Source organism: Oryctolagus cuniculus, chromosome 3 (assembly GCF_051225735.1).
Source record: "Oryctolagus cuniculus isolate XC-2025 breed Fujian yellow rabbit chromosome 3, ASM5122573v1, whole genome shotgun sequence".
NCBI lineage: Eukaryota > Metazoa > Chordata > Mammalia > Lagomorpha > Leporidae > Oryctolagus > Oryctolagus cuniculus.
This window is the reverse complement of record NC_142869.1, coordinates 9,310,323-9,323,759: the sequence shown is the minus strand read 5'-3', so window position 1 is coordinate 9,323,759 and position 13,437 is coordinate 9,310,323. Positions and strand designations below refer to the sequence as shown.

The window sequence follows — 13,437 nt, the reverse complement described above, 5'->3', positions numbered from 1 at the left end:
AGCACTACTCACAGAAGCCTAAATGAACACATAAGCCCCATGTCCGTCAGTAGGTGAACACACCAACAAGGCACGGTGTGCCAGACAATGGCTGTGATTCTAGCATGAAAAAGAACACAGCCAGACACACGAAGCAGCGTAGACTTAATCACGAGATGCTAAGGGTAAGACGATGGGCACAGAAAGCTACACACCACGTAGTTCGACTTACGTAACACATCCGGAAGAGGCGAATCTATAGAGACAGAAAGTAGGCTAGCAGTTGCCGCGGGCAGGGGTAGGGGAGATGGCAGCATCAGGGGATGGCAGATAAAGAGAAGGGGACTCCTTCGGGGGGTGGTGAAATGTTCTAAAATTGACTGTGATAATGGGTGTATAATTCTGTAAATAAACCAAACCCCACTAGATTGTCCACCTCCGTGGAACATGGACTGCATATTAAAAACAAACCTCAGGCTCATCCTCAACTCCTACTTCCTCTCACGCTTGGCATCCACCCCACCACATGTTACCAGCTCTGTCTTCAAATGCACCCCAACTCAAAGGCTACTCACTGCTTCCAGTACCACAGTGGTCAAGCTGGCCCCATCTCTTGCCTGGACAGTCACAGCCTCCTAATTGGTTCCGACTGTGCCCTCCACACATCTGTTCTCTGCCAGGCTCCACAGGATCCTTTCAAGAGAGAAACCAGATGGTCCACCCCACCCATACCCTACATGGCTTCCAGCACTTAGGATAATCCCTGTTCTTCTTCCATGGCCTGGTCTGGATTCTCCCATAGCTCTGCGGTCCCTTCTGGTTCTCTGAGCCTCCGTGCTTAAACACCTATAACACATTCCTGCCTCAGGACCTTTGCATGGCCTTCCACCCTGCTTGGTAACATAATTCCTTGCACTGGGTGATTGATGCCACAGACTCTTACTGCTCACAGTGCTGGAGCCTGTGAGGTCCAAGACCAACAAGCTTGCAAATTCAGCAGCAGGGGAGAACCCCCTGCTCATGGAGGGCAGTTTCCCATCAATGCCACTGATAAGAGGAGGAGACCTCAAGGCCTACTCACCCCTGCAAGGTCCACCTTCAGCTACCACTGCCTTGTGATCAGGATTCAACATACGACCGTTCAGACCACAGCACGCTGCTGTCCCTTCCTTCTTCCTGGAACACTATACCTCCAACAGTCACTTGGTTAACAAGCTTATTTCAGCCAGTCCAGATCTCCTCCCAAGAATTTCCCCCTTGGAGAGGCTCCTACACCTAATCACCTTCTCTACAACCCTACTCCTATTTCTCTGTTTACCTTTTTTCTTCATGACCCTCATCACTACCTGATCCTTTCTCTTGACACACACACAGATACACACACCATACACATATATGCAAACATACACATATACACATTTATAAATATACACAACAAAGAACACACATGTATGCTTCTTGTTTATTCATCTGCCACGTTATGACTTTCGTGAACCCAGGAACTTTGCTTTGTCTGCAAATGCATTCTCAGCTCTAAGAAAGCAACTGGCATTTAGTGGATTTCATAAATGACTGTCAAATAAACACATGATCCTTGTAACAACCCCTATTTTTAAGATGAGAAAAATCTAAGAGAGTCTAGGAAAGGCTAGGAGGACCCCACAAGGTCACAGGACCAGTTAACAATAGACTAGGGTAAAATTTCAGCATGCCATGATACAACTGTTTTCTTCCCCAAAACATCAACTGGTGCTCTCTCTGGTCTTGAGGGGTGACAACTGACTCTGGGGATAACATATTCCTAATACATCAGAAATGTCCATATCTTCTACTCTGTAATAGCTAATAGAAAATTCACAAACCGCTAACATCAAAAAGTTCATGGAAAAATGGAAGCATAATAAACTAATTTTGCTGCCAAAAAAAAAAAAAAAAAAAACCTTGAAGTCCAGCATTTAAGGGGGTTTTCAGAAGCTTCAGGGACAGGCATGCATTTAACCTAGCAATTAAGTCCTGATTATGATGCCTACATTACTTACCAGAGCACCTGCACTTAACAGCCAACTCCTGCTCCTGACTCCAGCTTCCTCCTAATGCAGCAGGGATGACTCCAGTTCTTGGGTTCTTGCCACCCATGTAGGTGATCTAGATTAAGCTCCCAGCTCCTCACTTCAGCCCAACCCAGTCTTGTCCAATACAGGCAACTGGGGAGCAAGCCAGGAGAGGAGAGCTTGTCCTCCAACCCTCCCTCCATCTACGATAAATCTTTCAAAAATTTCTTGGAAAGTACATATTATGGAAAAAAAAAAAAACTATGCATGCATTTCCAAACCTTTCAATCTTGCTTTCCATGAGCTTTCTGAAGTACCCGCGTAAGTTACAGTGATGGGTACTCTTGGTCTCAATGAAGCATACAGAGTTCCTACTTCTCCATGGGCTTTGCGACCCTGGACAAGTCCCCCAGCCCCATGGAGCCAACTCTGCTTCCACACTTCACTTGCAGAGGCAAGTTCTGGGGTTTCTTCCAACCTGAAATCCTAAACGAGCCTACTTTCTAAAAGCTGCATTCAGGAATGTGCGAGTGCACAACCTTCCTGCACTGAACAAGACTGTTTTAGGACTCCCAGCACATTTTCAACAGGGTTTGTTTCAAGGAAGAGGCGACCCACTTCAGACCAACAACTCAAAGGCACTGACACTTCCTCAAACAGCGTTTGAAAGAGTAAAGCTGGCACGGCAACACACCCTACATTCCCCTTGCCTCAGACATGATGAGTTTTTAAAAATAGGCTGAAATCACCAATTAGTCAGAACAATGTCGTGCTCTGAAGTTGAACAAGGCTTTGTATAAAGCGAATAATATTTTGGCAGTGGTGGTTCTGAACCTGCACCACAGCTATTCTTTGCAGAGAAAGAAATAGCTCCTTTGAGGAAAAATTATATTCTTGAAATTAGAAGGCTTTTATAAAATACAACCTGATTAAAGAAGTTAAATTTCAGCTCCAGCACACATTGCATGTGTACTGTGTGCAAGCCACAGGGTTTGGCATGAACAGAGAACTGAAGGTGTAATTTCTTATCTGCAAGCTGGCAGGCTGGAGACCCAAGAGGAGCCAACGTGTGAGCTCAAGTGTGGAAGCAGGAAAAGGCTGATGTCCAGCTCAGGGAGACAGGCAGGCAGAGCTCCCTCGCACTCAGCCTTTTAGTTCTATTTAGGGCTTCAATTGATTGGCGAGGACCATCTGCTTTGCTCAGTCAACCAATTCAAATGTTGATCTCACCCAGAAAGGAGGTCACAGGCACACTCAGAATAACGTCTGAGCAAGCATCTGGGCACCAAGTAGCCCAGTCCAGTTGACACATAGAATTAACCAACACAGTGACTTCTGACTCTGCTCCTCACAGTAATTTTGCCTGTGAATGTACTTTTTGAGCAGCTTGCACCTGCTGCTCAGGTAGTCTCACATCCTGCTCTCAGACAAGCGTAACTCTGAGGGTTCATAGCTCTTCAGCCACATGAAAACCTGGCGGCAGGGTTGGCATTGTGACACAGTGGATTAAGCTTCCACTTGCAATGCCAGTATTTCTTTTTTTTTTTTTTTAGAAAGCCTTTTTTTTTATTTGACAGGTAGAATTATAGACAGTGAGAGAGAGAGAGAGAGACAGAGAAAGGTCTTCCTTCTGTTGGTTCACCCCCAAATGGCTGTTACGGCCGGCGGTGCGCCAATCTGAAGCCAGGAGCCAGGTGCTTCCTCCTGGTCTCCCATGTGGGTGCAGGGGACCAAGCACTTGGGCCATCCTCCACTGCCCTCCCGGGCCACAGCAGAGAACTGGACTGGAAGAGGAGCAACCAGGACTAGAACCTGGCGCCCATATGGGATGCCGGCGCCACAGGTGGAGGATTAACTTAGTGTGCCACAGCACCAGCCCCTTAGAAAGCTTTTATTTAATAAATATAAATTTCATAGGTACAGCTTTTGGAATATAGTGGACCTTCCCTCTATACCCGCCTTCCCACTCCCACTCCCACATGACCTTCTACTCCCTCTCCTATCCCATTCCTCATTAAGATTCATTTTTAATAATCTTTATATACAGAAGATGAAATCTTTACTTAGTATAGAGTTGAACAGTTTGCACCCACACAGACACACAAAGTATAAAGTACTGTTTGAAGACTAGTTTTACCATTAATTAAGGACAACAACTCATTAAGGACAGAGGTCCTATTTGGGGAGCAAGTGCACAGTGATTCCTGTTGTTGATTTAACAATTGACACTCTTATTTATTACGTCAGTGATCACCCAAGGCTCTTTTTTTTTTTTTTTTTGGCAGAGTTAGACAGTGAGAGAAAGAGAGACAGAGAGAAAGGTCTTCCTTTTTCCGTTGGTTCACCCCCCGCCAATGGCCACTGCGGCCAGTGTGCTGTGGCCAGCGCACCATGCTGATCCAAAGCCTGGAGCCAGGTGCTTCCTCCTGGTCTCCCATGTGGGTACAGGGCCCAAGCACTTGGGCCATCCTCTGCTGCCCTCCCGGGCCACAGCAGAGAGCTGGACTGGAAGAGGAGCAACTGGGACAGAACCAGCGCCCCAACTGAGACTAGAACACAGAGTAACCAGCGCCACAGGCAGAGGATTAGCCTAGTGAGCCACACCACTGGCCCACCCAAGGCTCTTGAGATGAGCTGCCAAGGCTATGGAAGCCTTTTGAGTCTGAAAACTCCATCAGTATTTAGACAAGGCCATAAGCAAAGTGGAAGTTCTCTCCTCCATTTAGAGAAAAGTACATCCTTCTTTGATGGCCCCTTCTTTCCACCAGGATCTCACTCACAGAGATTCTTCAAGTAGAGCATTTTTTGCCACAGTGTCTTGGCTTTCCATGAGTGAAATGCTCTCATGGGCTTTTCAGCCAGATCCGAATGTCTTAAGGGCTGATTCTGAGGTCAGAGTGCTGTTTAGGGCATTTGTCATTCTATGAGTCTGCTGTGTGGCCTGAAATGCCAGTATTTCATATTGGAGCACTGATTCAAGAACTGGCTGCTCCAAGTTTGGCCCAATTTCCTGCTAACATGCCTGGGAAGGCAGCAGATGATGGCCCAATACTTGAGCTTCTGCCACCCATGTGGGAGACCCAGATAGAGTTCCAGGCACCTGGCTTCAGCCTGCCCCAACCCCAGCTGTTGTAGCGATTTGGGGAGTAAACCAGTAGATGGAAGATTCTCTCTCTCTCTCTCTCTCTCTCTCTCTCTCTTTCTGTCTCTGTCTGTCCCTCTGCACTTCAAATAAATAAAATAAATCTTTTTAAAAAAAGAAGAAGAAAGAAAACCTAGTGGCTATGACTATCTCCAAACATGAGTTTGGAGTCCTTCAAAGTATTCGGCAACTTCTAGCTTCCCTCCGCTACCTCTGACTTTAAAGTCTTCTAGAGAGACTTCAAAGCTTCTGCTGTGTCCCATATGAGGTCAAGGTCTTGGTTGGCCAGCAATAAATGGAGCAATTCCTGATCCCAAACCAATAACCTGCCCTTGATTCCCCTGCAGCATTTGATGCTGTTGACCATCTCCTTAATTTTGAATGTATTATAAAATAATTTCAAGAAAAATATGATTTACACTTGATAAAATTTCCCCCAAATAGAAAGTTTACTGACTATAATCTATAATCCATTTTATATCACACAAACATGTTGGTGACTTTTTTTTTTTTTTTGAAAGGCAGAGTGGATAGTGAGAGAAAGAGACAGAGAGAAAGTTCTTCCTTTTGCCGTTGGTTCATCCCCCAATGGCTGCTGCGGCCAGCGCACTGCGGCCATGTACCACGCTGATCCAAAGCCAGGGGCCAGGTGCTTCTCCTGGTCTCCCATGCGGGTGCAGGGCCCAAGCACTTGGGCCATCCTCCACTGCCCTCCTGGGCCACAGCAGAGAGTTGGACTGGAAGAGGGGCAACCAGGACAGAATCCGGCGCCCCGACCGGGACTAGAACCCAGGGTGCTGGCATCGCAGGTGGAGGATTAGCCTATTGAGCCACGGCACTGGCCATGTTGGTGACTTTTATCAATGTTTTTACTAGTTTGAAAGCCATCTCCCAGGGCCAATGCTGTGGCACAGCAGGTAAAGCTGCCATCTGTTGTGCCAGCATCCCATATGGGCACTGGTTCAAGTCCTAGCTGCTCCACTGCTGATCCACCTCTCTGCTATGGCCTGGAAAAGCAGTAGAGGTGACCCAAGTCCTTGGGACCCTGCATCTGCTTGGAAGAAACAGAAGAAGCTCCTGGTTCCTGACTTCAGACTGGTGCAGCTCCAGTCATTGCAGGCATGTGGGGAGTGAACCAAGGGATGGAAGACCGACTGATCTCTCTCTCTCTCTCTCTCTCTCTCTGTGTGTGTGTGTGTGTGTGTCTCTCCTCTGTCTCTCTAGAACTCTGCCTTTCAAATAAATAAATGAATCTTAAAAAAAAAAAATCTCCCGAGGCCAGCACTGTGGCATAATGGGTAAAAGCTATCTCTTGGGGCTGGCACTGTGGCATCGCGGGTAAAGCCGCCCCTTGCAATACCAGGATCCCATTTGGGCACCAGTTCAAGTCCCAGCTGCTCTACTTCCAATCCAGCTCTCTGCTATGGCCTGGGAAAGCAGTGGAAGATAGCCCAAGTCCTTGGGCCCCTGCATCCACGTGGGAGACCCAGAAGAAGTTCCTGGCTCCTGGCTTCATATTGATGCAGCTCTACATGTTGCAGCCAATTGGGAAGTGAACCAGTGGATGGAGGCGCTTGCTCGCTCGCTCTCTCTCTCTCTGTCTCTCTGCCTCTCCTTCTCTCTCTGTATAACTCTGACTTTCAAATAAATAAATAAATATATCTTAGAAAAAAAAAAAAGCTGCCTCCTGCAGTGTGGGCATCCTATATGGGCACCAGTTCACATCCCTGCTGCTCCATCTCCTGTTCTCAAGCAATTGTATTTGAAAACTAAAGGGAAGAACTTGCTATTTAACTGAAAATCCAATCTACTATATTTATAATCTAAATTATCCATGAATCAAAAAAAAATTATTTTCACTACTGGCACTTGATGTAGAAATTAAAACATCCAAAATACTAACAAATTTGAAGCTGCAGATTCCCTGCTGCATGCTCTGTGTCCACTCATAAAAACTGTTCTCTCAAGGGAAATGAGCACTGGATCAAGACAACAGGTCCCCAGGAAGAGACTTCGGTAAGAGTTTTTGTTCTCTGATGACAACATCCTGGTTTGAATTCATTCATTCCTCACACAAGATAACATTGTTATCAGACTTATCACACATGATCAGTCCTGTAACAATCAGAGCACTGTAGGATACATTTGCACATTCCATTGTTCGAGGATTCTTGTGTATACATCTGTTGTTTCAGAGGTCCATTAGTTGATGTTAATTAACATAAGTAGTTCTGCAAAGGAAATGTAGTTTTCCTTTAGAAAAATCATCTTTTTATGGGTGCTTGGAACTACAGTAGAAAATGCCTTCTTTTAAGCAGCCAGCCCCCCTTTTTTGGACATATGGCCTAACGGTTCTTCTCTTTGGGATCCGTTTGACTGAAAAGATGGCCTGGTCTTGACTCTCACACTTGTAACAGGAAAGAATTCAGCATGTACAGAGAGCAGGGGACGATTGGCGATAACATGAACTCGGAGGCCACAGAAGGACGTGGTTTCCAGTGCCCTGCAGTCACCGATGTGTGCACCTGACAGGGCAAAGACAGCAGCAAGAGCTGCTGACCACCGCACTCCCCTTCCGGCTCCAGGGACCGAGGGACCGAATGCTGGCCAATGGCATGAGGGGGAAGTGACGGGGACACGTCCAGTCTTAGGCTTTCAGCAGCGACGGTGAAAGCACCCACCTCTTCAGTGTACCGTCTTCCTACCACGATGGAACCTGGATCCCTGAGTGAACTCCAGCCCTCACCAGACGATGACTCAAACAGACATTAATCTTTTGTTGGAAGCCACTGAGGTTTGGGGATTTGGGCACTGTTGCAACATAACCCAGGGTTGCCCTAACTAATATCCTTAGCCATGTTGCCAGTCTTCTCTGAGCCCCAGTCTTGTGAAATCAGTATGATGAAGGGTACGTAACTCATTATGTTCTAAGAGTATCCTTGGGAAGCACTTAGCATGGGGGTAAGCACTGAATAAACATTAGCTGTGTGTGTTGTGTTGTGTTGTGTGTGTGTGTGTGTGTGTGTGTGTCTGACTACAGTCAAAGCTTATGGAGAAGCAGAGCTGGGAGCCAGAGGGGAGAGAAATCTATGGCGCCATGAGGAGTCACGCGGGGAACTGGGATTGACAAAGAAGAAACCTGCCTGAGAAACACGCAGGAACAAGCCAAAAGGGAGCCCAGCAAGGATGGAGCTTAGGTGCCAGAGTAACTTTTCCTGAACTCCTTCTAACCCTGAGCAGGGCTTCTTGTACAGGGCACAAGGAGGAACAGAGGCCGTGGCAGAAGAGAATCTCCCGCACCTCGCCCTGGGAAAGAGCAATGAAGGGAAGCTGCAGGGAGCCAAGGAGCCGCCAGCAGGAGCAGGACAGCAGGGAGATCCCAGTGGACGGGAGGCCCCCTTTGGGTTGATGAGAAAGATGACAGGAAAATGACAGGTTCAAGGGGAGCAGCAAAGATTTGAAACAGCTGCTGTGATTCTGCAGCTGCTTTAAATTCTATTAACTAGGAAGAACTCCTTTCACACAGAGGCGTTTTTTTTTTTCCTACAGGTAGACAATTCAAAGAAAATTATACCACTTCTGAGAAGAACCTCAGAAAACAAGGTATAAGTGTCAGTGGGGTTTCGTATTGTTTTTGAAACTTGTCCAAACCGTGACCAATGTACAAAGGCACGTGGCACTGAGAGAAAGCCTCCTGCCACTTCATGAAAATGGGAGGATTTTTTATCTGTAATACTCAGGAAATTACAGGACTACTGCTAGAAAGTAGCTCATAAAAACAATAGTTTGCTGGATTTTTTTTTCACAAGCATCATGGTATAACATAGTTTTGCAGTCTTAACAGAAGAAATAAAGAATGATCATTTTGTAAACTAAGATCAATTTTCCATCTCTGGGTTCCCAGCTCAACTTTGATGAATTTATGAATTTACCAGCAATCACCACGCTGACCCTAAGTACAATATTCAAAATTGATACATTTGTGTGACTCTCTGGTCCCATTGCCAACTTGACAAAGTTTTACCTACTGCTGTTTTTAGGAGGCTCAAGAGGAACCCAGTGTCCACTATGAGCTATTAAAATGCAAGGAACCAAAGCATCTTCATTGGTGGAGGTAAAATTCTTTTCCCTACTTCAAAGCAAAAATAATTACCTATGCTTCTGAATGTTCCAAACCAAGATGTAAGCAGAGATGCTAAACTGCAGTTCAGAAATGCAGTCAACATATACAAGGTCAAGTGATCAGATTTCATTCATAGTTTTGGCAGTGGCTTTGCTGGTGCTCAGTTAGTCCACAGAAACAGGATATGTGTGGACAAAATGAGAGAGTGTTATAGACAAAGGATTAGGATCATTCCAGTTCTGTGTCCATGGGAGCCTTTAAAAACACAGAGAAATCTGCTTTGAGAACAGACCTGAGTAAAATCTCACACTGGAATCATTTCAGTCCTAATCATAAAAACCTCCATCCACCAGCTCTGATTGCGACTGTTTCTAGAAGGATTTTCGTTTTTTTCTGAAATGCTTATAAAAGAGACACCACAAACATCCTAAAGATTCAGAAAGAGAGGAATGGTTTCAAACACCATTCCCCATTAATACTGTTTCATTAATTCACTGACACATTGACTGAGCAGACACAATTTGTCAGACACTGTGGGATGCAGTGATGAAAAAAATGCCTTCTGTCACTGCTCTCGTGGGGCTGAACTCTGGCAAAGATGACAGAGAGTAATCAGGGCATCAAGCATGTAAATGGATGCTGAAACCAGCAGGGCTGGGAAGGCAAAGAACACAGGGCTATAAAAGAGAGAAGTGGAGACTTACAGCATTAGCCAAGACTTCCAAGGAAAAGGCATTTGAAACAGAGGTCTGAGGGCTAGCAATGAGGCAAAAAGGCAAAGGAAAAGGACTATCCAGGCACAGGACTCCAGGGAAGAAGGGAGTTCTGCTTATCGCAGAGGTTAATGATCAAAATGGCTGGAACCCAGAGCAAAGGAGATATGCGGGTAAGAAGGGGCTGGAAAAACAGGCAGAAGAGGCTTCGTGGAGGAGAATGAGCGAAGGCTTTTGTACATGTTCCAAAAAAAATAAAAAGTGGCATGAAGGAGTTTAAAGAAGAAAGCAACTACATCCTACATCTGATTTTCACTGGAAATCATCACGCTCAGGTTTGTGGAAAAGAGGGGGTACAAGATCATGGACTTGAGGAAAGTCTAAACTCTCTTTGGCATAATGACTTTGGTTCCAGTGTTCAGCAGGCACGAGAGTAGACAGAAAAACAGCAGGGTCTATCTCTGTAGCACAGGTAGGGACAAAGGCAGCTGGCCTGGAGGTGGTGTCAGTGGGGTGCAGAGAGGGTGGTGGGCTTGAGTGATCTTCAGGTGGCAAACTGGAGCACACTAAGAGGAAGGGAGAATATGAAAGAAGAGGGAGGAGGAGACACGGAGGAGCTCTGGCCTGCAGAGTGAGTGGGACACCAGAAGACAAGTCGTGTGGGGCTGGGAGCGTGAAGAATTCAGCATGGGGGTGACTCAGCTTCAGGTGGCCTGGGGCATGTAAACGGAGATGCCAAGTCGCAGCAACCATGCCAGTGGGTTTGAAGGGAAGCCTGACTAGAAACACAGCTACCGGAGATACACGATACAACTGTGCAAATGAACAAGCTTGCTCCAAGGGCACCAGCGGGGAAGGATGTCTGTGACCTGCTGACAAATACCCACTGAACAAGGTACACAACACTGTGCTCACTGCAATCACTCTTTAAGAATTTGTACAAGAAACCTAACCAGCAGACTGCAAGAGGAATACACACACTCAGACAACACATGCTCACACATATGTAAACACACATGGTGATCTGGGAAGAATGTGCCAAACTCGAGCTGTTCTCTGAGTTGAATAGGTGTGGGTGAGGACAGGTGAGTGACACACTCCCAATTTTCATTGTGTAAACCTCTACATTGTTAGGTCTTGCTTCTTACAATGAGTACTCCATCATCCCAAAGTCCTGCTTCATCCCAACTCTCTCTCCATCCCCAGATCCTGCCTCACCCTGAATCCCCACCCAGTGGCAGACACTGGCCATCAGGATGAGAAAGAAGAAACACGATGCCAATTTTGCACATTATTTGATCAAAACAAAAAAGTAACTTCATGTTTGCTTATTAAGCTGCATCCAAACAGTCATATCAGAACATTCGCTGGAGAAGCCCTTGCTGCTCCGAAGGGGTTTGAAACTAAGTGAGCTGAGCAATAAGTCCAGCTGGGTGGGTGCCATGGATGTGTGTGGACACACTGACCACTGTAGTCTCCTACCACTCACTCCATGTACAGCAAAGAGTACAAAGCACAACGTAACATCCAACAATATCCCATACTGACAAAGGAATGCTAAAGATGTGCCTCACTGTGGAGAACAGTGCTCCCGGAACTTGGGCTAGTTGAACTTACATCAACAAAAGGAAATTAACATAAATGGGAGGATTAGGTGCTTTTCTACAACAGCTCGCATAGTTTCTCCCAGATTTTCCATATGTCGCTTAACATGAACACCCAGCACAGTGCCAGCCCACACTCCGTAAATACTTGAGGGATCATTTTTGAAACACTCAGGCCTCTACTTGACCAAGAGTATCATTTTCCTAGAACAAAATGGGTAAAATGTGAAAGCAGAAGGATTCTAACATCCGAAAGCAAGCCAAGGGACGTGATGTTTATCCCCGTGTGAACTTCCTCCTCCCATTCTCTGATTATATAAAGTACAGAGCGTTGGAATCCAATGAGATCTTGAAGTCACCTTGTCCAACAGCTGAACAGCGTGCTGTTTAATGGTCCTTAATTAGTGTGTATTCTACAGAGAGACGACACAATAACTATTGAGGATGCAACCCATACCGGCGAGGCAGGCGCATGTGAAATTGCTCCCATCTTGCTTCTCAGTGGCATCAATGCAGCTCCCATTGTTCTGGCAGGGTTTCCTCTGGCAAGCATCAAACTCTTCACAGAAAGTGCCCACGTACTGGTCCTCGCAGGTGCAGGAAAACGTAGCCTAAGATACAAAAGCAGCATATGTTACCTAGGTTCTCTAAATCATGCTTGGCTGTGAGCTCAAAGTAACAAAGGACCTCCAGTGCCTATAATGACACCAACACTGAGACATTAAACCCTACCAGTCAGGGCATCATCAGGTTAAGATAATAGATTCATGAGAAATAGCATGTGTTTCTCTGGTTTAATCTCATACACATATCTTTATATTCATATTCTTTTTTCCCAAACATTTTTAATCATCTTAAAATAGGAAGAACAACTCATTTTTAAGCTAAAAATGAAATTTCACTGACCTGAGATAGAAATGGTAATTTTGCTAGACAGATAAACTGTGCTACCACCATTAATTTAAATGTCACTCTAACGAAAACCCATCAGCATAGACAGCGTGTGCAACAGAAATGTCACCAAATGTCCCACTCAGAGCACAGAACTCACTAAGTCACTCTCAAACAGCCTTATGCAGACTACCTGAGAGAAAGGGAAAATAAGAACAGCATCATCCAAGCAACCATTCTCTGGTTTATTATATTAACATTACCTTGGTAAGAGACCATAACAAAGAACTGAACGGGATTTGAAGTTTCATTTCTGAGAGGGTTATAAACAATCCAAATAGGACCAAGCCTTCCTGCTCCCCTCTTTATGCCTGCTCGTGGTAATGGCATGTCTGGAAAAACACAATCTGGCTCCAAAGCTCGTTTCAAACAGTGTAAATCACAATAGGACATTCCCATGAAGAGGACAGGAGGGGAGGCAAAGCACAAGGTATTAGTAAACCTCATTCCTTAAAACAAAGTCTAAACAAAACTGAGAAAACCTTTCCAAACCCCCTTCCCAAACCCCTCACGTCATGGCTTTCTCGAGCACATTAGCAGAGATCTGGATCAGAAGCAGAACAGCTAGGGCTTGAACTGGTTTTCCAGTGTGGGATGCCAGTGTCACAAGTGGTGACTTAACCCACTGTAGTGCAACGGCAGTCCCAACCCTGCACTTAGAGACAGGCAGGTGTGTCTGCACATTTGGACAGGCATTCAATTTCTACTGTGCAGCCCCTCATCCATCCCACCATCCTGGCCCTTCATCTTAGACAGAGGCTCCGCCCTCCTCTCCAGGTATCATCAGCTCAGGTTGCCACCCAGTACCTCCATCAGCACAACCCTGCACCTACCTAAAGAGGAAGTTTTCATCCAGTCTTCTCTGTAATATGTG

General features: G+C 45.8%; 1 protein-coding gene across 1 annotated transcript in view; it reads right to left on the bottom strand.

Moving 5' to 3' along the window:
* Positions 1 to 13,437, bottom strand: part of DNER (delta/notch like EGF repeat containing) — a 423,033-nt gene that overhangs the window by 147,152 nt on the left and 262,444 nt on the right. The window contains exon 6 of the mRNA XM_008259280.4: positions 12,070 to 12,223. Coding sequence (XP_008257502.3) covers positions 12,070 to 12,223 — 154 coding nt within the window. The remainder of the gene's footprint in view (positions 1 to 12,069; positions 12,224 to 13,437) is intronic.